The sequence below is a fragment of the Epinephelus moara genome, chromosome 21 (genome assembly GCF_006386435.1).
Source record: "Epinephelus moara isolate mb chromosome 21, YSFRI_EMoa_1.0, whole genome shotgun sequence".
Taxonomy (NCBI): Eukaryota; Metazoa; Chordata; class Actinopteri; order Perciformes; family Serranidae; genus Epinephelus; species Epinephelus moara.
The window spans coordinates 9,297,866-9,321,286 of record NC_065526.1 but is presented as its reverse complement, the minus strand read 5'-3'; the positions used below and the strand labels follow the sequence as shown (position 1 = coordinate 9,321,286).

At 39.6% G+C, this 23,421-nt stretch overlaps 2 protein-coding genes and 1 long non-coding RNA gene across 3 annotated transcripts in view; 1 reads left to right on the top strand and 2 right to left on the bottom strand.

The window, feature by feature from the left end:
• The window catches only part of mrps14 (mitochondrial ribosomal protein S14), a 252,315-nt gene that overhangs the window by 118,236 nt on the left and 110,658 nt on the right, over window positions 1–23,421 (bottom strand). The gene's annotated exons all lie outside the window — the stretch shown is intronic.
• LOC126383264 (uncharacterized) overlaps window positions 1–23,421 on the top strand; it is an 80,101-nt gene that overhangs the window by 41,555 nt on the left and 15,125 nt on the right. The gene's annotated exons all lie outside the window — the stretch shown is intronic.
• The window catches only part of tnr (tenascin R (restrictin, janusin)), a 253,786-nt gene continuing 239,987 nt past the window's right edge, over window positions 9,623–23,421 (bottom strand). Inside the window, exons 29-31 of the mRNA XM_050033765.1 lie at window positions 15,701–15,862; window positions 14,917–15,080; window positions 9,623–11,169 (exon numbers count right to left, since the gene is read on the bottom strand). Coding sequence (XP_049889722.1) covers window positions 11,050–11,169; window positions 14,917–15,080; window positions 15,701–15,862 — 446 coding nt within the window. The 3' untranslated portion in view covers window positions 9,623–11,049. The remainder of the gene's footprint in view (window positions 11,170–14,916; window positions 15,081–15,700; window positions 15,863–23,421) is intronic.

The following is a 23,421-nucleotide window of genomic DNA, read 5'->3' as shown; positions in this document are numbered from 1 at the left end:
TAACAAGAACAACTACTTAATCAGGTTAGTTAGAATGATCCACAACAGTTGGTATGAGAAACTGACCTGTTTATTATTAACAGGGTTAAATAAACAAACTTTAAACTTGAACATTAACATTAAATAAAACATATAGCTGGTTTGCTTTGGCTGCTTTGGCCCCTTAATAAATAGAAAATAAATCAACACAAGAATCTTTAAAATGTCTAACATTGAAATTAAAATAGGAGCAAGACTCCACAAACAATGCAGCCTTTCCCTTTCAGTTATTTTTGTAGTGTCAGTGCCAGCCTGGTGCTGCTGTTTCCTGAGTGTCTGCATGCTGGCCTGGTGGATTGATAGTAAGTGCTGGAGCGGATCACTGGAATGGACTGCTTGAATTGCGGAGCGCTGGGCTGGATCAGACTCTATGAAAAACTGTATCAGAGTTCTTGGATCAGCATTTTTCCATGCAGTCCGATCCAATGCCGATGCACGTTTTTTGCTAATATCGGCGGCTGATACCGATCTGAATATCGGATCAGGACACCCCTAGAAGTCAAGTAGTTACATCTGTCAGCAGGTTGTAATGATTACACTTTTACTGGGTAAATTTGGGGGAGCCACTTTGGTGTATGAGCCCAAAGCCCCTGTCATTGTTGCCTGAACTCAGTCCACAATGTCTTAAACACAGTGGAGGGTGGTGAGGTGCAGCACACCTAACTTTGCTCTCACCTCACACTCACAACCGTCCCCTAAAGCTAGGGCTTGGCAACCTACGGCTCTTTAGCCCCTCTCCAATGGCTCTGTGGTTACGAATGAATTAACAGGAGTAACTCTGCAACAGTCCAAAATAATAATGTGGAATTATTCTGACCACAAATATATATTATCAGCCCAGCACACAGTTTAAGATGAAAATCAGTGTGTAAGAGGTATAGTATCTTTGTTCATGGTACAACATATTATCACGTTCAAAATCAACTTCTCCTAATTTGTTTCGAGATGAGATCAAACCTAACATAGCTTGAAAGATTCAAGTCATTTCTGCCACCCAGGCAGGTTCAGCTGACTGTGTGGTCTGTGGTTTTGTTTTGAAATCGTGTTCTTCCAGCTGTCTGAGAGCTAATTATTGTCAGCTGTAGTAGCACTACAGCAAGTTGCATGCTCACTCACCACAGAAACACACAAAATACATAAAAGGTTTGAGCAGAAATAATCCAAACAGTTGTAATTTTGACAGCTGCCGCAGGTCACAACTCTCACAATCTGATAAATAATACAATATAATGGAACAAGTAGCATTCTGGATCAACATGAAACACTTAGTTCAGGCTGCAGCTGTTAATTTACCCCCTCTGCTGGGCAGAATAAAAAATAATAACCATATTCCATGTGCATTCATTTATGATGACTGTATGAAAATGTTTTGCAAGTAACACCACAGAAAAGAATATTTACTGTCGTATGGAAAAAGCTAAATGTCGCTCTTTATGCACTGGGGAAAGTGTGAGATATCCGTCATGTAAGAAGTACAAACACAGGCTTTACTGCAGTGTATGAGCCCAGCAGACTGTGGCAGTGGTGTCGTTAACTCAGCAGGGTTTATCATTCGTTATATTAATCATACAGTATAATGATGTTCGTTGATCCTGATAAATATGACCAGTGTCTGCTCTCTGTGGAGTTCTGTCATCAGTTAAAGGATGTGTTGAGTAAAATATTTATTAAAAAGTTTTATAATATTGCAGGGAAAGAGGGAAAAAACAATCATCTGTTTGGGTATTCAGGGACGAGTTGCGTCCAACAAAAGCTCCACTCGTACACTTCCTCATGACTGATGGAAAACTCTGTCAAACTGTGAGCATTGTTTTCATGACGCAGCTGTTCATGAGAAGTGTTTTGTTTTGATAAAGGCTGAACAAGAGCTTATCTCTCTGACCTTTACTACACTACCAGTGCTGTGTTGCTCATTTATTTGTGTCTGACTGTAATGTATTCACAAACTTCATGCAGGCTCATTATTTACCCAGTTGTTTCTGCTGACCAGACATTTGAATGGATAATTAATGGATAATTAGAACACGCAGTAATTAAACAATGAATCTCAAAACTGCTGAATTGAGGGTTGTATCTGTTTTTGCGATCAAATCTGTAGCTGCTGTAATGCATGTGTGTGTAGTTGTGCATGAGGAAAGATGCTCAAACTGGCTGTATTTGAAGATTATTATTAGAATATATTATTTTTTTAATCAAACAGTTGGTGGTCCGACCCAGTCGCCTTGTAATTAATGCTGGCATCGTACGTTTCTGCAAATCATGGATATGTTATAAATGCCATTATGTTTAACTTTACATTTAAACAGCTCTGTGGTTAATGTGTGGTTACATTTAGGCACGAAAAACCTATATAGGCCTATATTTTATCTACAAGTGCACGTCACACACTGAGCGAGCCGCCTGTTAATGACGCTGTGGGCTAATGGGCATGTAGCTACTTCCATGTTTCAGATGATACGTCATGTTTGTAGTCGACCAATGAAGATGAGTTTACATATCACCTTGGGTTCGTCCTTCACCTTCTCAAAATGATCCCACACTTTGGATTTCCTGCCCGACATGTTACTAACTAGCCTGTGGAATAGCAGTGGTGGAAATGCAACGATGACTTACTAAAAAACAACTGGTTGTGTTGTTTGTTTGTCTCGAGTAGTGGGCTGCAGCTTGGCAGCCATCTCACCTACTGTCAAGCCCCCGTATGTGGGGCGCCTTGACACCGTTCACTGTGGTGACACAAACCTAGTGAAAAAATCAGCAAAGTATCCCTTTAATTGTTAATTTAGTGGTCAGTATGTAGTACATACTGATTGAGTATGTGGTAGAGAGTGCATCTTGATTTCAAACACATTCATTGTTACATCCAAATATTGACAGGCACCTTTAGTCTACTCCTCAAATACCCCTGCTGGAGCATCATCTGAAGTTACCACTTTATTATAGCTACTGTGTAACTGTTAATTTATAATTCATTATTTTTGTATAAGTAAATGTTAGGATAAGTCAGTGTCTTCATTTAGGATCCTTGTGGCTTGAAGATGGAAGCTTGGTGGTGTAACCAGTACCTTCTTCCTGATCTGAACAGGGTGAACAGGCAGTTATCTGGATGGATTGGGTCTTTTATGATTCTCCTGGTCTTATTTTTGCAGCATCTGGTATAAAGGTCCTTTATGCAGGGCGGCACGCCTGTAGTGTGTTCAGCTGAATGAACCACTCTTTGCAGGGCCTTATTCTGTGTTTTTTCTGTACCAAGCGGGGATATTACCCATCAGGAGGCTCTCGATGTTGCAGAAGTAGAAATTTGTCAGTATTTGAGGGGATACCCGGGCTTTCCTAAAGCTAAAATAGTCTCTGCCTTACTTTTCTGACACCGCTGTGTCAGTATGCAGTGCTCAGGTCAGGCTCTTGTGATGAGGTATTTAAAGCTATCCACCCTCTCCACCAAAGAACCATTTGTATTAAGGGGGCGTAGTTCCTTGGTTGCGTCTTCCGAAAGTCCACTATCGTCTCCTTAGTTTGCTGATGTTCAGGAGTACGTTGTTGTATGTAGGTTAATGACAGCGCTGTACTTCCTATGGGTAGAAAGGGGACACCAAGCAATAGTTTGACATTTTGGGAAATATACTAATTTGCTTTTTTGGTGAGAGTTGGATGAGGAGTTTAATACCACACGTCTGTACAGTGAATGTGAAGCTTCCACCACCAGCCCCTAGTTATCTTAGCTGAGCAGACAGACTAGAAACAGCCTGGCTCTGTCTAAAGGAACAAAATCCGCCTACCAGCACCTCTAAGCTCACTGATTACCACGGTGTATTGCATCTTGGCCAAGAGCAGCAACTTCCTGAAGTCTCTGCTGGTTAACTGGCAACTTCACAGTCACAACTCTCAAGAAACGGTTAGCCCCCCCCCATGTTGTATTTACAAGCACAAAATGGTGAACTGTTCCTTTAAACTGAGGCACTTTAGCACCTGCTCTAAAAATAAGCCTTTTTGTAACTCTGACAGTCTAATCATGTAAAATTGGGCTCTTGTTGTCAGATCGCAGGTCCGCTGTGTGTGTGAGCATAAATTGGAGGTCCTAGAACCACAGTAGCTGACTGTTTGACGGCACTTTCACTGTTCACTCGTAGCTGCTACTGGCCTGACTTCAGTTTTTAATGGCCTCCAATTAGAGTTGAAGATACTTTGAAAAGTTTACGACTCAGAGTCAGTTGGCTCTCGGTACTTCATTATTTCATAGGAGTAAAAAGGGGGAGTAGTTGCAGTAACCACAGCTCGACTTCTTTTATAGAAAACTTGACTCCAAAAGTGAACAAATCGAACTCAGGCTCAGTTGATTCAGAGATTTTGTCCATGGATTTTAAAGGCCTCGTTAAAAGTAAAAAGAAACAAAAAAAGGAACACAATACACCAGATGAGACTATTTGAATATTTTATTAATATGTAGAAAATGTATTAAAAAAGGAACTATATAGTACATGTTTAAGTCAAACTAGAGCTAAATTTGACAGCAATATCCAAGGTTATCCAACAATAAATCCTTAGTTTCAGCATATAGGAGCTCCTCAAACAGTCAAGATCACATTTTGTCAACATTTACATTTCATGGCAACATTTCATATCAATGCAGTTTCACTTTCCGGCTTATATAACAAATACCACCCAACACGGTGGTCGAATCAGTTTATTCCTTAGTAAAAGTAAACCCAGGAAATAAAGCATTTTCTTTTTGATATCATAGAGGACAGCGTGTCATTATTAACTGTATTTTATTTTTTTTATTTTTGTTTTTACAATGTCATCAGTCAAAGAGTAGTTGAAAAATAAATAGAAGTGAAATAAATAACTGGAACAAGTTTCCTGTACTGTCAGAGGCTCAGTAGAAACACATAGTAATACAGTGTGAGTGTTTTCCAGTGACAGTCTTAAGTTTAAATAATTTCAAACTTTATGTTAAACAGCAGATTGAAGAGATGAAATTTTACACAGTTTAAAGAAAATTCCAATTTAATAACCCCCTTTCCTCCAAAATAAGATTTTAAAAAAAAAGTACTTGATCTTATTTGATGTTCACAGGAATTACATCATAATATTAAGAAAACAATTCAGGCTGTTTTGTCGATGTAACTTCAGGTTTGTTGTCTCCATCACGGGACAGTTGCATTTGCTCAAAGTCAAATTATTTATTTTCCTTTGCAATATGTTCTCACTTCCAACTCCTCAAACACCGACGCTTAGCCAGCAGCCTTATGTGTCAAATGTGATGCTTCAAGTCTCAGACACTGAATCAACCACAGAGAAGTAGCAGGGACGAAAACAGACTGTTGCGTCACCTCACTTCGCCTGTGTCTTGGCCACAAAGTTGCACATGAACACATTGCGATGACTACAACTGGCACGTTCGTTCTGTGCCTGTGTGAGAGGTAATAACTGTCTATACCAGCAGGTGGCAGTAGTCTACATTCATCTTTTAAGAAGGGAAACCAAAAGACTGACAGATTCAAGACACTAGTTAGCATGTTAACAACACAACCCGATGTTGAAAGAACGAAGGATATTCACTGTGTGAACAATGTTACAAACATTTACGGTTTCTGCTAAAGAGCTCAATGTCTAAAATAACTTATCTTAGCAAATTTAAAATTACTTCTACGTCTCTGACGCTAATTCAACAATTAACCGAAAAACAAGTAGACATAACCCGACTAGTGGCAACAGTATGGGACATGCTACAAATACTAGGGCGACAGATGATAACTGACGGCCCTACATTGACCAATGGCTTTTAGGTATCTCTTTAGTGTCAGTTTTGGATGGTCAGGGACATTGTCAGCTTCCGCTCATTACATGCATTCAGTCTCTTTTCCAAATAAACTTTCAATGTTGGGTTTTTAAGTTTACTTCATTAGCTTCAGGCAACAAAATGCTTGGTTAGGCTTAGAAAAAGATAATGGTTTGGTTAAAATAAGTACGTTTGTTACTCGGCATGTCACAGTACCAGAAATTTAGTAGTTGATACAGATACTTTTGAAATACCATGATTCACGATACCCAATTCAATACTAAGGTAAAAAACAAAACAATAAATCCCATGTACTTAAACATACATTCTTAATAAAAACATTTCAATTAAATTAGATTTTATTATTAATCTCTGATGATCCACCTCGAACACAAAGTACAAGTCTGTGTGCGTTCATGAGATTTTGTGGCCGAAGAAACATATATTAACATAATTCTCTTCCATGGTTGTTGTTCAGCACTTCAGTACAGTACATGTGAAAGATGACGGTTGGTCTTTGTGGTACGCTTTTTGTCCCAGCGTTTTAACCTAAGTTGAACATTTTCAACTCTATGTTAAGTAGTCAAAATAACTCAACATTGACCTTTGATTTCACAACCTTGGTCTCCTGTGGGTAAAGTCCTGTTTGTTTGACTTTTTCGCTCTCTATAAACATCGCTCTGAGAATCCAGTAACGATGTGGCCTGGTGCGTCTCATACAGACACAAAAGAATGTCTTGGTGTTTTAGTATCTGACGCAGAGGGCCACTTAACAAACCTTGGTATTTGAGGAGTTGGGAGTGAGAACGGCTTGTCCTGAAAGCTCTTTAAAAAATGACAAAACCAATGGAAAAATAAAAAAGCAGCTTAACTTGAAATGAAAAGCAGGACAGAGAGTTTGTCCACAGCAACTTTATCAATTTCCTTCTCTTGGTTTTCACATTGACAGAAATAGCTTAAATTGATGAATGATTATTGGAGAAATATGTAAAATAAACACTAATAAATATCAGCTTTCCTCTTGAAAGATTTAAGAGCACCTTATAGTTTGCCATGAGAGAAATCCCTCACAATACAAATAACATTCTGTTCCTTTTCTGCAAAGCTTCATGACCTTTGTTCCTTGTACAAAAATGCACAGAGGCAAACCTCATCTAAGTAGTTAATGAAATAAGTACATGGAGAATTCCCTACTCTACTATAAATCACGGTGGGAGATGGATTGCATGAGAGGCTCTGAAACAGTCACTTTGACACTGAGACATAAATCAGACCTGGGAAAGGTCACGTGTTGAAACAGTTTGTTATAAATTATATTTTAGGTTATGTTGGTTTTATTTTGCCCCTGAGGGCGATTTGACTGTTTCCACAACAGCTCAGAGGCCTGATAAATCTACATTATCTACGTCGTCTACATTACAAACTATTTCAAGAGCACCTTTCACCCAGATCGGCAAAGAAATATGTCACTACAAAACATATTCTTATGACATTTGTTATTTACTATCAGGCTCTTGATTGCAATTTTGTCAACATGCAGTAGGCTCCATCCGCCCTTTAACACAACAACGGTTAAAAATACAGCGGTTAAAGGGGAAGTGGTTCGTTCTGAATTAGTTTGCATCTAAAGAGGGAACACATCAAAAGTCACATTATCTTCAACTCTATACCTACATGAGTATATTAGTAGTTCATAGAGGGGAGAGTCACCATTGTTTTCAAGTCTAAAAGGACAAAAAATATTCACAGTCGTATGATACAAGCCAGACTCTCTGGTTTGCTTCAATCAGATAACTGAAATGAAGAAAGAGACAGAAGAACACAAGAATGAGATTTCCAGCTGTTCATATTTGGATTATTGAATATATATGAGACCAAATGTTGCTTGCAGCGATGGTGACATTGATTTCCCAGGATTGTATTGGACATTAAATTTAGTTTTCATTGATAGCATGAAGCCGGAGAGGAGATTAAGCCAGTTGTGTGTGTGGTTTTTTCCTTCACACTCCACAGAGATAATTTTCCTCCAACAGAGGAGGCAGGAAACTAAAACAAAAAGTGTTTCCAAAAAAACTGCAGTCAACTAAATGCACTGGCACCGAGCGCTTTGTGCGACAGTGTGAACACTGAATGAAACAAAATGCTTGGTGGGCACGCTGCAGATTACGCCCGCCCCACTAAAAGAATACATTCTCTGCCATGTTTGCTGATTTTGTTGTTTCGCTGGGGAGCTTAAATAGTGAAGCAAGTAAAAGAAGGGCACAGAAGAAAGACTTGGCTCCACTCCACCTACTGTTCTGCTTTCTTTGTTAAGTTCATTTCAGCTAGCAGCGGGGGAGAGGCCAGGCTCAAATCTGCACCATGCCCACCCTGACTTTCTTTTGCATAGAATTTAGTGTTCACATTGCATAAAATAACGCCAGGGGACATAATTACCATAAAAGTCCCTGCAAAGTGAGAATCTATTAATACAGGAAAAAGCTGCTTCAGTGACTTTGGTGACAGAACTGACTGGCATCTTTCCAAACAGCAGGCCGAGTCTTTATTATGCAGATCTTTGGTTAAATGTTACAACTACCAGCACCATCTCTGCAAGCAATCACAGCATCTACAACAGGGGCGACACAGATAGAAAGAGTTTGTAATTTTAAAATAAAGTCCAGGAAATAAATTCGAAATGCCCGTGAACAACTAAAGAAATAATTAAAAGAACAATAGCTTTGCTGTGTTCCCACTTGTAGTGCAAATACTGTCTCACTGTGGCTACCAATAACACTTAAGTTTAATTCTGCTTTAATAATTGACAGGGAGGATACTGTAATCAACAGTAACACAGACAGAGCGCGAAATAAAATAAATAAAATAGATGGTTATGAAGCTGTTGCTGGTGCACTGCTTTGTGAACGATGATTCAGTTTTTGATGTTAATTTTATCTCTTGCGTCCAGTATTTGTTGTCGTGTTTTACATTAACTTAATATCGGCTCAAAAACCAAGGCATCAAATCATATTAAATAGATGGACTTTTGTCACAATATCAGTTATAAAAATATATATATCTTACAGTTAAGGGTTTTAAGGGCATATACAGTATAGTTTTCGTTAAAAGTGTTATTTCGTAACGGTTAAAATAACGTTAGCTATCGCAGTCTTGAGGGCATTTCTGAGCACGTTTCCTCGCATCCCAGGGAAAGGCAAATCACAGACTTAAAGGAGGAAAAAAATGCTTCTTGGTTTGCCTTTCCATTTTTTACAGCAAATAGAACCATTGTCATTCAAAGTATTTAATAAATTACATACAGTGTCCTCTATCGTCTGTGTAGAAGTACAGCAGGGAAAGACAGCTGGGCAGAGATAAACCAGCCCGTCTCATAGAAACACGTGAAATGGACATGAAGTCTCAACAGCGCATTACGTGGTGGTGACGGGCACAAAATGTTTTAATTATGTGCTGGCAACATGAAAAGTTGCAAAAGATCCTCACTGACTTTGTAGAGGCATTGTCTTTTGTCATGATGGACCTTTCAAACATGAGATCGCTATGCGTCCGCTGACTTTACAGACTTAATGTAACCATGCAAAGCACCCAAGTTTACGCCACTCGCATCCCGAACGTCGTTATTTTAATCAAGTAGCATGATCTTTTCCTAAACATAACCAAATGTTTTATTTGTTCTGTAAACCTAGCTGAGTGTTTTTCTTCCCCTAAAACATGGCCGGCAACCTTCACTATCAAAAGAGCAATTCTTTACCAAAACTAGTTAAAAAAAAAAAAAAAAAAAATCTGTCTGACGCCATGAAACATATTTGAGCCTTATGATTACCAATAGGTTTTTTTTTGGTACTTTAATCTGTCCTTATACTATTAAATTCTCGATTACCCTCAAAGACGTTTACATTTTTTGGATTTGGAATCCATAGCTAGCCTAGCGCGGAGACTAAAGTATAGCCAACACTATTGAGGGTCAGCAAAATTGAAAGGAAAAGGTGCCAGTCCGTGAATGACGCACATTTTAGTTAACGAAATGTTAAACTTTTTTTTTTTTTGAATTTGGTGCGTAGGCTACAGTTTTACTATTGGAGAATGTTAGAGTTGCTTTAGGCCTACAGCAAAAAACCACCAGGATCCACTTGAGGGGGGATAAAGAGCCACATGTAGCTCCAGGGCCACAGGTTGCCGACCCATTCCCTAAACCAACTGTGTTTGTTTCATAACATTGACCACATTAACACCTCGTTTCCACATGGCTCTGTGTGCGTATGCGTGTCGACAGGAAGTCTATTTGTTCTATTGCAGTACTTCTCCTTTCATTTTGTTTTGAGTCTGTTGAAAATAAACTTCTGCAGCAGATTTCGGACAACCCGTATGCACTATGCCACAGGAAGTTAGCACAAAAATAAATTAGCTAACAGATTGATGGATGTAATGCAGCTTTATTTATACATTTTATCTATGTGAAAAGTTGGATGGCATATTTAGCTAGCTATCATCGTTAGCATGCTGTCTCTGTACATAGAGTGCATGCATAGTGGATCATACGTCTTTAAACAAAATATTTCACATCACAGCCTGACAGACTTATCTCCTCCCTTATTTGTCACCATGCATTATTGGTCCTGTTTTGTCTCTGTGCTGCTCCATGCGCATATTCAGCAAGATAAGATCGCATTTCGGTGCTGTTTCTGTCCATCTTTAAGAGATGCATTTCCCTGCGTTAAACACTAGGGGTGTACTCTGTATACTATGCAGACATACGGACATAAAACTGTGAAAACGAGGTGTATCAACATGTTTGAAACGGCCACCATTTGTAATAGACTTTGCATTGGCATTGCTTTTCATGTTGCCAGCATTTAATTTTAACACATTTCGTCCCCACCACCACATAATGTGTTAAGAGGTTGTGTCCATGTCACGTATTTCTCTGAGACTGTTTGATAAACAGAGTTCGGACATTGTTTCACCCTCTCTGCTATTTCATGATCTCATCCAGCATTACAACAGTTTCTGCATGTTCGTAGTTTATTAATATTAATGGGTTTTATTATTTTACAACAGAATATTAATAAAATATTAGTATCTTTTTTGTCATAACCCCCTTTTTTCTTTGCAGCCTCACTAAAAGGCATTAAAGAGCACATCAGTGAGGCACACAGATAGCAGAAACTCATCAGTAAACATCGTCCGAACTCCATTTATCTTTGACTCTGGCCTGTGTGGAGGCGGTTTGTTTATACAGGGGCAGACCGCCTCCTCTTGCTGCTGATGCTACGGAAGTTGAATGGCCTCATCTTCATCTCCACGAAAGGAATAGAGAACTCGTGGCCTTTCCAGTGGTACCAGTTAATACCCTGCAAGAGAAAGACAGTGTGATTTCAGAAGCTGCTTGTATCAACAGGGCTTTTAAGGCAAGGCAAGGGCGTCTGAGGAAATGACAGAAAATGTGAAATGAAAAGGAGAGTCTGAAGAAGGAAATGTTAAAGTGTATTTTAATTTCAACTGAAAGGAAGCATTCAAAGCAGGACAGCAAAAATCCTGACTTAAGAGCACAATTATGAATTTAGTGTAATTATAGTCTCACTCTATCCCTGCTAATCCCCGTCACCACCAAAACCTCCACATTTATGGCTTTACACTGAGAGGCAATTTCTCTCTGTGCGTCTTTATGCCTGTCCATCTCTGCTCCCACCTGGTCTCATTTCATGTCATCAAACAACAAAAGGAAAGGTACACAGCACAGAGAGAGAAGCAGTGATGCTCCAGAGCCTTTGTAGTTTAGTCTAATCACAGCTTCACACAACACCTCGCTCTCTTTGTCGAGCCATTACAGCATCAAGCTGAGAGAGGGAGCTACATCACACGCTTGTCAAAAGGACTGGACAAGCCCTCAACACTCACTCCCGCCTCACATGTAGCAAGCCAAAAAACACCTGTCACTTTCAGTGTGAGAATGACGCACCAGTGTTTATTATGTTCTATCAAACATGTGCGTATGCTTGTTTCATGTTTTGGCTCCAGCCTTTTCCTTCCACGTTTCTGTAATTTAAATATGAGCTCATCTGTATTTGGATAAGAGTGATATTCAGGCACTTCTGACCAATATTAAGATGCATCATCTGTTCAAGTTTCATTAAAATTGGACAAGTTTTTTTTTTTTTGACCTTTCATTACAGCTCCTCCTTCAGGCCAATCAGTGTAACAAGTGTGGAGATGGATGTCTGCAGCAAGTTTCATGCCATTTAATTTACAAATTATTAGCCTTTGCAAATAAGAAATTTTAACCTTTAATCACACTGCCATAATTGAGCCAGTTTGTGTGAATTTTGTAAATGCCAAAATGCCATGCTGTGCGAGTGACAGCAGTGAGTTAAAGGGTACACTCAAATGATAGATGGATAGTTTTGGTGTTATGTGCTGAGATTTTGAGACAACCTCTGAGTCACAGAACATTTGTGGTGCTCAATGGAGTAGAAGATTGCATTTGAAAAAAAAAAAAACAGTTGTGTGTATTTCTAGAAACAGGGTCCACTTTACTCTGAATAATCCTTAGAAACTGCTGTCAGCCATTTTCAATGGGACTACTTCGTGCCAATGAAGTAGTTCCACTCAAAAGTTCAGTGTGAGGGACATTGTTTGTGGAAGGACACATTGCTGCTGAATTTTTGAATTGTAGTTTCTTATTCATGAGAAAACTTGGTGCGTAATGGCTCACTAAGTCACAGTTAGGTGCAAGTTAGGAAGAGTGAAAAAAAAAGAAAAGAGAAAGAACCCAAATGCATTACGACAAAGACGTCAAAGACGGACAAAATCCTCCTGCTGGGGACTGAGGTAACATTTTGCCCACTGACAAATTTGGTGAACTGTTTTCATTATAAAAGTAAGGATAATTCCAAACACTTTGGTAACACTTTTCCAAAAAGCAACAGGTCACAACAGGCTATAAACCTGAGAAGCATGTCTTATAATACCAAAACACACCGAATAATACAGAATAAAACTTGTGCATTGGGAGGAATGTTTTAGTTAGTTATCTTGGCTTTACTTGATAAATCAAAGCAACTAAACATTTATCATCCCAGTGATCAACACACCTTATAACGGTGGAGCAACGCCAACACACAGTCACACAACTCTCTTGCTGTGGCCGACTGGAAACCTGCAGGCCTGTCTTATGTCTCTGGTGTTTCATTTGCACTCACCATAGTATGACCCACTCACATGCCAATCAGCTTGATGTGCTAACCTCAGCAAATGTTGCTGACGGTGTATGACTTAAGTTTTACTGTCAGAACTTGCCCTTGTGCATCAATCTACATACAGTGTATTCTGGGGGCGGCTTCATGGGCTGAACCGTGCCCTTTTACCCTGACAGATCTAGGGCTGGGTATTTCCACTGATTTCGATTCACAAGGTCCCAATTCGATTTCCGATTTGATATCGATTCAATTGGGGATTTTTCAGTTAAAATACCAATTTTCACTTGAATGTGAAATAGATTCTCAGAGAACTACTAATGTGAATTTTTACAAGGAATTCTTTTAAAAAAAGAATAAATTCAGAGCAGGAATAACACTTACTAACTAAACATAGTTTCTAGAGCAGCAAGAGTAACATTGAAACAGCAAAGTCACAATATAAACTTAATATCTCACTGGAAACAAATCTAAGAAGTCAATACAATAAATCATATTACTGACATCACAATACTGAGTGAAGTTTAGGAAGAATACAAATCAGAGACATCAGTCAGTATCAGTACCTCCTGTTCTCTCTGCTGCTGAGGAGACTCACTGCCTGCAGATAACTTACCATTGATAAGTTTAAGATACGTGGTGAACTGAACTGAACCGTTAGACATAAATAGTTGTTGTTTCAGCTTGTTAGTAACAATTTGCTATTAGCTGGGAAGTGCTCTGTGCTGGTTTATAACATGATATTAGCAGCTATGGCTGAGAGACTACGGACAGAGCAGATTGAAATATAACTTTTTTTACAAGTTTACATGTTGCTAAACAGCTGTATTGCTGAAGTACTGACTTTTTCCTCGTGGAGGTTTGGTTACACTTACAGTGACAGTAACGTGGCGGCCATTACCTCAAGTTATCTTCATTTCCCTGTCTCCACTGCAGCATCTCTACTCTGTCTTTGTATGTGTGTAAAAGTGGCGCAGCAGCCCGATAATAAATAACACCAAAACATAAAAAGAGTAAGCTAACAGTTACGGACAAAAGAACCAGTAACGTCAGAGCTTCTCAAGACTACGGTCATTAGTAATTTTACTAACGGCGAGGTTAACGGCGTTAAAGCTTCACACATCTGTGTAAAAAGTGCATATTAAAAGATCTATCTTGGATTTTATGAATTGATATCGGGACATTCAAATGGTGATCTGAATTACATGAGTAGATTATTTTAACCCAGCCCAGATCAGTAGAATACACGAACTGTTACAGCCGTAGAGAACACCACAGATGAACTTCACCCACACTGTACTGAGGTGGTGGCTGAAATCTCAGAGAACAATATCTCATAACCAAACCCCGGGGCAAAAATGTTTGGCCCCTATTAACCCCCTGTTAACCTCCCACTCTCTGTGCATTGCTTATAGTCCCTGGCCCCAGATGTCCTGTGTGCTAATTATATTGACACAGATTAATTTAGGAATATGCAACATGTAAGCACAAAACTAAAATAACAAAGGTCTTAAAACTAGACTTTATTTAATTAACCACAAGTTCAGGTAATAAAGCTCACCCACCTTAAAGCCCCTCATCATGTCAGTTGATATTGTGCTTTAGTGCCGCATATTCCCAAACAAAATTTAATTTTAATGAGCTCACATGAGTTGACACACAGTAAGTCTGGAGCTTTTGGGGCCCCTGGAGTTCTGGGTTGGTTCTCTACTTTGCCATGTTGTTAATCCATCCTTGTCTTGTATCCATCCCAATGCTGTACTGCTTTGTTTATCCAGATGAACAAACCCTTATTCCTTCTCTAACGTGCACCACAAAACGTGTTTAGCTTCATTAGAAGTGGATTAACAATTTTACGTGCCATATTCACTCTTTAATTATCGAGTGTATAACTGTGTGACTGACCTGACTGTGTCTGGACTCTCCGTATTTGCCGTTGAGGTTGGCCCGGTGGCAGTTCTTGTACCACCAGGCTCCTTTGTAAGACAAGGCACAGTTAGTGACAGCGATGTCATTGTCTCTGTCTTTTGTAGAGAAGGGTCGGCCTTGGTGGTAGCTCAGAGAGTCACCTGGGATCAGAGGAGAAACAGAGAGAGATGGAGAATCTTAAACATCAGCGTATGCTGGGCAACACTGGCATATGGCTGCGGTGAATAATGGCATGATGAGGGGACGTAAACGACCAGGCAGGCAGGAGGGGAATGGAGAGACATGAGAGGGAGGGAGGGGACAGAAGTCCTGCTACGGGCTCTCTGAATTTATTTAGGCAGAGAAAATTATAATTATAAACATGAGGGGATGATGGGTGATTCTGGCATATGGTCATGTTGACAGACTGAGAGATACATGGAGAGCAAGGACAAGAGTGGAAATATGGAAAAGTGCTGAGGCGGGTTTCAGACATCAGGGAGAAGAAAAGATGGAGGGGGAAGGAGGCAGGAGAAAAAAATGGCAGATGGCAGAGGAGAGATGGGAGAGCATTTTCACTTAAAGGTTGGGGAGAAGCACACACTATATTACACTTGGTATATTATATTAAAAGCTGTCGATGTTGATGTCCCCTCGGCCATTTCTATACAGTAATTGGGTTGATCACAAGGCTGTCATCCACAGAGCAAAGTAAAACGCAAAAAAATGATGTATGCTATCAAAAAAAAATAAAAAATTAAGAATGTATTCACCCACGTACCAGCGGTGCCATTGTACTCTCCTATCCTGAGCTTGTAGAGGTTTCTTGCATCTCCAATGGAGAACTTGTCATAGTTGGCGTAGACTGACTCCTGTCCATCCTTCATGTCAATTCTCAGCTCGTAACGGCCCTGAGCAGCAATCCTCTGGATGTTGTCTAAACCTGTGGGGACAAAGACACACATTATATTGTGATGTGTTTAATAACCAAAGAAAGAGATTTAGGAGGCTTTCATATCAGGGGCCCAGATCTGAGTACACTTGCCCACAAAGTCCAGTTTGTTTGATTAGTGTCAACACTGTGTACTATACTGGCTCATTAATGCTCAACATCAGTTAGTCTATGGATAGGGATGGAACGTCGTGTCTGTACTCCGCATTCATTTCGTCTTATTTGTGCATGTCTTTAGAAAGCTTACAGATGTGGGATGTTGAGCCGTTAAAAATGTTGTCTTAGTACGGTTAATGTTGACTCGGCTACAGTCTGCATCAGGTGTGAAAACCAACTGTACCAAATCGACATACTATACTACGACTTTTCTCATGGTTTTTGACCACATACTATACTATTGACTTTTTTTCATCATTTTGGATGACATTCTATACTACGAATCTGCACATGCATGCGCTGATCTCATCCTCTGCAATGCACAGCCGTGGGTGATAAAGTAGGAATGCAAGCGAGAGGGTCATTCTCGACATTATTTTCAAAATATAAGCAACAGTAGGCATAATGTGAAGGTGGACTTCATTGTCAGTGGGGGCGTGGGCAGGCAAGCTTACTCAGACATGTTACAATCATATGTAATATGAAAACGCTCTGATTCACACGTTAGACCTTTAAGGCCTTTGCACACTGAGACCGTTTTTTTAATCCTACATCCACTGATTCCGATGCGTTTTAATGTTCTATCTGTTGTGAAAATTCGCAACATGTGATAAAATGAAAAGAGACATTTCCTCCTTGGCCTCTCTCCTCTGAAGTTACCTATCTGGCTGTCATCACTCCCTCCCTGTCTTGTATTTGGCTCCGCAGCTGCATTAAAAGGCCATGCTGTCCTCCACATTCTGTGTGGTCCACATCCTCCTCCTCTTTATCATCATTCACCTGAATATTACGATCTGACCTGTTGAAAGTAGCTATCTGAGTTACTGAATGATTCTGTCTTGTTGCTGCTCTGTCCCACTGCCACATTTCCTCTCCCTGATTCTCTGTCAGACGTCTCTAAGGCTTCTGACGGATGCGAAAAACGCAGAAAATCAAACCTGTTGCAAAAATTTTAATGACAGACGGAAGTTGCGGACTGTGCAAACATGATTGATGCAATGTGAGATCCTAAGTATTTCTTGATGTGCGACATCTTTGGACAAAAAAAAACAACTGACTCAGGGTGCAAAGGCCTGTAACAGCAGATTTAAACCTCATCGCGCTCACACTGATATTGAATTAATTGCGTTCACATAGTGATTGAAGAAAACTCACAGCATACATTTTAAGATAATGTATATTTAACTGCAGTTGCACACGTCCCCTAAAATGTCTGATTTTGACTACACTGACTTGTATCTGTGAAAAGTTTGTCACTGGAGAGGTGTTTTCACATTCCTCTACTTCTACTGAAGGGAGCGAGGTCTGTGCACTCCTCAAAATCTGAGATTCACATGTACAATAGGTAACCTAGATTAGGTACGTCACTAATACAAAAGCCAATCACTGTCTAATACAAGAAACACACACCAGCAACTGTAGCAAAGAGAACAAGGGCCAAATTAAACACAGTTATGTATTATGAATCTCGTCAGTTGTTTAAAACTGTTATTACACTGTTATTACATGCAGTAAATTGTAAATAACTGTCAGATATTGCAAGTTCAAAGTGTTCTGGAAAAACAGGCAAAATCACTTCCTCACAGGACATTTTCAGGCCCTTTTTATAGTTAAAATAAGCAAAAAAGTCCAGGCGGACATTTTGAGGCTTAGGTATTAAAGGGTTAACAGACCCAGAAGCTCATTCAGTGAGCGACTAAGGATGCATCAGTGTTCTACTGAATGACTCAGACAGTCTTTTGTTCCAGCAGCGGTCAGATTTTTTAATGAACACTTTTAATTGTGGTTTTTAGATGCAGCGCCTTTCAGCTGTTAATTACGTCTCAAATGGCTCTTTTCTGTGTTATTTATTTGTTGCACTGTGTATTTGTTGTGTACTGTGTATGCAGTGTCTGTGCAGTTTGTTGTCTGAATGAGTTGTATGGTGGCAAATGAGTTTAGCCATTGGGGATTTAGAGCCATCTAATTTAATCTAATTGACGGGGGGGAAGGACTGCGACACTGTCAAAAGTCTTGTTTCCACCAAGCAGTCTGGTACAGTTCAGTTCTCTACACATCAGAAGTTATTTTTCCGTTTTCATTGTGCAAAGTTGTGGATGGTACCATCCTGACAGCTAGCAGGGGCAGTGAGTGACAATAAGTGCACCCATATTTAAGAGTACTGTGTGCAGTGGAAACGCTAAATGGATCTACGGTCTAGGTACATGTCTGTAGGAGTTAATATTTTGGTTCTAAAGGTACTATACCAAATGTTTTTGGTGAAAACGAGGCTAAAGAAACCTGAGTCTGGGTCTGACTGAGGATCAAACATGTTGCTAAATCTCTCTAATGTTTCCTCTTACGCTAACGCTAGCCATCTTGTTGCACACTCCACTTTTTCTGGTCTCAAACTAGTGGTAGTCTGATAGCCTGACCCATCGCCACACCTCATTTTAGCCCTGTGCTACCACTGGAGACAATGGAAAGTACAACCTACAAGTAGTGGTGGTGACTGGAGACAATGGAAAGTACAACCTACAAGTAGTGGTGGTGGGCGGGGCGGAGGGCAAATTCAGGATGTCTCAACAAAGGAGAAAGAGTAGATTTTTTTTATTTGGAAAAAACATGTTAAAAAAAAAGGTATTGTTATGAGATTAATGACGTAGGAACTACCTGCAGGTTGTACAGTATTTTGAGAGTTGAAAGAAGGTAATGAAGAAGAGGTTATGCAACACAGCTCATACAATATTTTCTTCAACTTGTAACATAACAGTTCTTTCACCTTTCCATCTAAAATTCAGTGCTGTCAAGTCAAATCTTTGACCATGTGAAACTGCCCGATAATCCAGGTCAAAGGTTTTTAAAGTCTGAAAAAACATGTTAAACAAAATACTATTTTGACATAATTTATTGCGTGTATGGAGGGAGGGTTTACAGTTGATTTATATGACATAGTAGCTCCTGTTTGTACACACAGTTTGTTTTCACCTGCAGCTTTATAGGTTAAAGGTTTGAATCGCGATAAACACTATGACAGACATCTTTCTCACTTCGTTGTATGGATGTGGATGATTGACATTGTCGAGAGTGGCGGACGCTGTCACCGCCGCCCCCCCAGCAAATGCCACATGCCACAACTTTCTGAGATATGCGGCACTGCTTTCTATCTCCAAGGTAGCAGATGTGAGTCTCGTTTGAACCCTGACAGGCGATAAGACCCCACACCGACCTGAGAGATTGGAACTGCCTTCACTATCAGATTATAACAAGAACCCATTTAGAAAAGAGTCTCTTTCTCTGCTTAACCTCCAACAGAAGCATGGCATGTACACTTTTTTTGAACCCTTGGAAATCCAGAGAAAAAATAAAAATCCTCAAGCCTTCGCTGATAAGGAGTAGGAAGTAAAAATTCGAGAGAGCAGGGAAACTAAATCTGCTGTAATACGTCAATGGAAGGCAGATAAAATCTATGTTACAACCCAAAGGCACTTAAGGTGACAGGGGAAAAGCAATTGTTGTAATAAAATTGTGTTTAACACTCAGTCATCTCTAATTTCCATTGTATAATATCACTGTATTATCAGCAATTAATCTGGCACCCATAATTTTTTACTGTTTTTTCCTCCAACGGTTTTATGGGATCAGACTGCTCTATTCCAAACTGCAGCGATTAAAAATGCATTCTGACACACTATTGCACTCTTGTCCTATTATACTACCAATATTACCATCTCGTCAGATTTTATTACCAGCCTTTCTCTCTCACTTACACAGAAGCAAGGGGGGGAAATTAAAAAAAAAGAAAGAGAATGAGATAATGATCACATATTCGCACACAGCCACCCTGGTTTCTCTCTGTTATTACATCATCAAACTGACATTGTGTTAGGCATGAAAACTGGCTGAGGTCAGTGAGTAGGGAGAATAGATTGCCCTGGAGCAGCAATAAAAACGGCCGTTTTCAAACTGTAACAGATAATAATGAAAGCTTAATTTCCATATTCTTTACTGCTGACCAGTTAAGTGCCTCTTCTTTTCAGTTTGAGTGGATTTAATATCGATGTTTATGGTTCCATACTGTCCAATATATTGCTGTTCTGTGTGTAGAGGCGGTGATTAGCTAAATGTTTGCCATAATAGCTCTCCATGGGCTACGACAGCGACCTAATCCATACAAAGAGGAGTGAAGGTCAAATGATTTCAAACTGCAGTGACCATCTGTATGATAATATTTTCTAAAGGAGAATGAATTTTAGGGACACCTTTTACACTGTAAATGCACAGCAAATACAGCCTCCTCAGACCCAGTTTTCTCATGTGAGACATTTTGGGTTCACCGGACCTTCTACTTCTTTCTGCTTTACTTAGACCTATTGCCCTCGTTTGTGGGCACTTTTTTGTGCCATTTAGCAGTTGTAAGATCACAATACAGTAATCCATGTAAAAACAAGATGGCAGCCATCTCTGCCAAGTCAGTCTACAGCCGACCCCCAAGGTCCAAAACCTGATCACATTTAATGGTTAAAACTTATTTATTTATGATTAATAAGGTTTGTAGCTTCATATGCCATGGCCACTTTTGGCAACAGTGACAAGCCAAGACGCTGTTAATTAGAAAGTACTCGTTTCAAGACATTGGCAATTTATCATCAGCTCATTGAAGGACATTAGGATTTTATTATCATTGACTGTTTCTTTTTTTTATACTTATAAGGTCTTACTACTCCTAAATAGCCAGGATAACTTAAAAATGTATACCAAACAAAAGTTCGGGTCTATGTGAAAGTTTAAAAAAGCCATCTGAAGAGCACAGCTATTCAAACCAGTGACAGTACTTCAGAAAAAGTTGCACCTACTTCCAAACGCTCAGGGGTTTGCCAGTAACACGTAGGAACAAAGACATAATGTCTAGGGATTATACATTATTTTCTAACGTGCATGCCAGTGCTCTGAAAACAAAGTGGAAGTTAGTTATTGTAGTCTGGCCACTGATCAACACGACAGCTGGAGCCCATGACAGCAATTAAGGTAGTCCATTTAAACTACTTCTTCTTTGAGTTATGACTCTGTCATGTTGGATCAAATGGATATAGATTATACCTATTTTTAGATTCAGTGTGACTGACACTTTCTGATGATATCATTATATCAGATGTTAATGAACACTCCAAAACAATACAGAATTGTGGTAACAAAAATTAGAGCATAATTACCTACCGAACTGAAATGAGACAAAGAATAGAAATAGCTGCAAGAAGCTGGTTCAAGCCAGCATGGACCTTTAAAACTTGAAATCTGTGTAGAATCAAGACCCTTGACATTTTAGGTTGCCTGCATTAAGATCACCAATGGGTTTTATGACAATCAGACAGATGCTCATTCATTTATGTCCAAATCTCTATCAGGTCACACTGTTCTTTGGAAATACTGTTTTGCTTGGTCAACTGTAGAAACACTTTGGGGACATGCTTTAATGGCTTAGTTTGGTGATGTCTGAACAGAACATCACTGATTTATGGCCAAATTTTGCAAAACGCTGTTGCACTTGTTCTTCAAAATTAGACTTCAAAATTATTTGACACACGTGAATTCATCATTATTATTTAACAAACCCTGCAAGTTTTGTAATGATTGGACAATCAATTTTTAAAACTTTCAGGATATGTTCCTGGTACCTCTTACGACATTGCTTGCAAGTTTTGTAATGATTGGACCAAAGGTTGTGGAGTTAGGTTCATTTATGTGTTCATTGGTCATTATCTATAATCAAAACAAAAGGCCTTTGGGCTTGAACCCCTAATAATAGGAGAGACAGAATCCATTAGTATTGACTTTGTCATGTTGTTTTGACAGTATAAGGCTCAATGTCCCATGAACATGGTTGTTTTCTGAAAACCACTGACACTCATCTATCCATTTATCTTAATAATTCATATGCAGATGTATGCAGAAAGCAGGTGATCAAATTTGTCTGAGGGCAGGCCCACAGTGTTGGACTTTAAAAACCTTTGACCTGGATTATCGGGCAGTTTCCCATGGTCAAAAGTTATACTTGACAGCACTGAATTTTAAATGAAAAGGTGAAAGAACTGCAATGTTAAAAATTGAAGACGATATTGAATGAGCTGTGTTGCACAACCTTTTCTTCGTGACCTTACCTCACCACCTCCGAAAAACTGTACAACCTGCAGGTAGCCCGTACGTCAGTAATCTCATAACAGCACCTTTTTTTCTTTCATTAAATTTCTCTCTGCCACGTTCAGGTCAGATCAGGTATTTAATTAAATAATGCTCCAATAGGATTTTTTTATCAGAAGATATTTGATATGTCACAGTAGCAAAACCACAGGTATAAATAAATTAATTTAATTATGGCTGGATTCAATTTAGCTGCACTGTCACACTGTCTTGATTTACTGGGACACTGAATAGAACAGAGCAAACACCTGTGCTTTTCCTGCTATGTGGAAAAACCCTGCAGTGCCCTGCTAACAACCAGCAGATCAGTGGACTAACAGGTCAGTTTCATACAGCAGGCTCCACATTCTGTGCTGTACTCTGAGGCTACTGTGTTCCCTGCTGGGTGTTATCTGTAATCTGGCATCACGGGGAGAAGCTTTCACAGGAGCACAGAGCAGCTCTTGATGCTCCACACCCTGAGGTTACATTAAGCTGCTTTTATGCACTGAGAGGACAGAGTACAGTACAGGATGGAAGAAAGACGAGGGGAAGTACAACCTAGAAGGCACTAAAAAAGTAAAGCAAGACCCTAGAGATAGGAGGAGGTGCCCTCGACTAGTCTAGAAGTGGTGAGAGGGCAGATTATTGCTGATTCAGCTCAAGTGGAAATAGGTCAGATGATATGTTGTACTCACTGAACCAGATATGCTTTGGGTTTTTATTGTACGGATGAGGCCAATATGAATCTGGCAGATATGAGGTGGATGTGTGCCAGGATGCTGCTACTTGATACCGTCAGGTCTCTGTGAGAAACAGCCAAAACACTGCTGCTGCCACTTAACCCTATGGGCCCTAGGCGTTTTTGGGGTATTTTTACTGCCTTTACTTTTAAGCTCATATCACAGTCATTATAAAGGCTACATACACATGCTATATCTTGTTTTTTTTCAGGACAATCTGGGCTAACCAGATTTGCCATCATTTTATATCAATGAATAAAACAAATCCATGTGAATTCTTACATTTATCTCACCATAGCAAGTTGGAAAATGACATATTCTGCCATATATGAAGAGGGGAGACTCTCTGGAATCTGGCAATGTAAGAACCAGGATGCTGGGACATTCTGTCACTTCACAGTTGTCCAAAACATGTGGTTTGTGCCAGGCAGACATGATTGCCAGTATTTTTTCATTATTGCAAGAAATTCCATTGACTCATTCACAAGTCAAAAA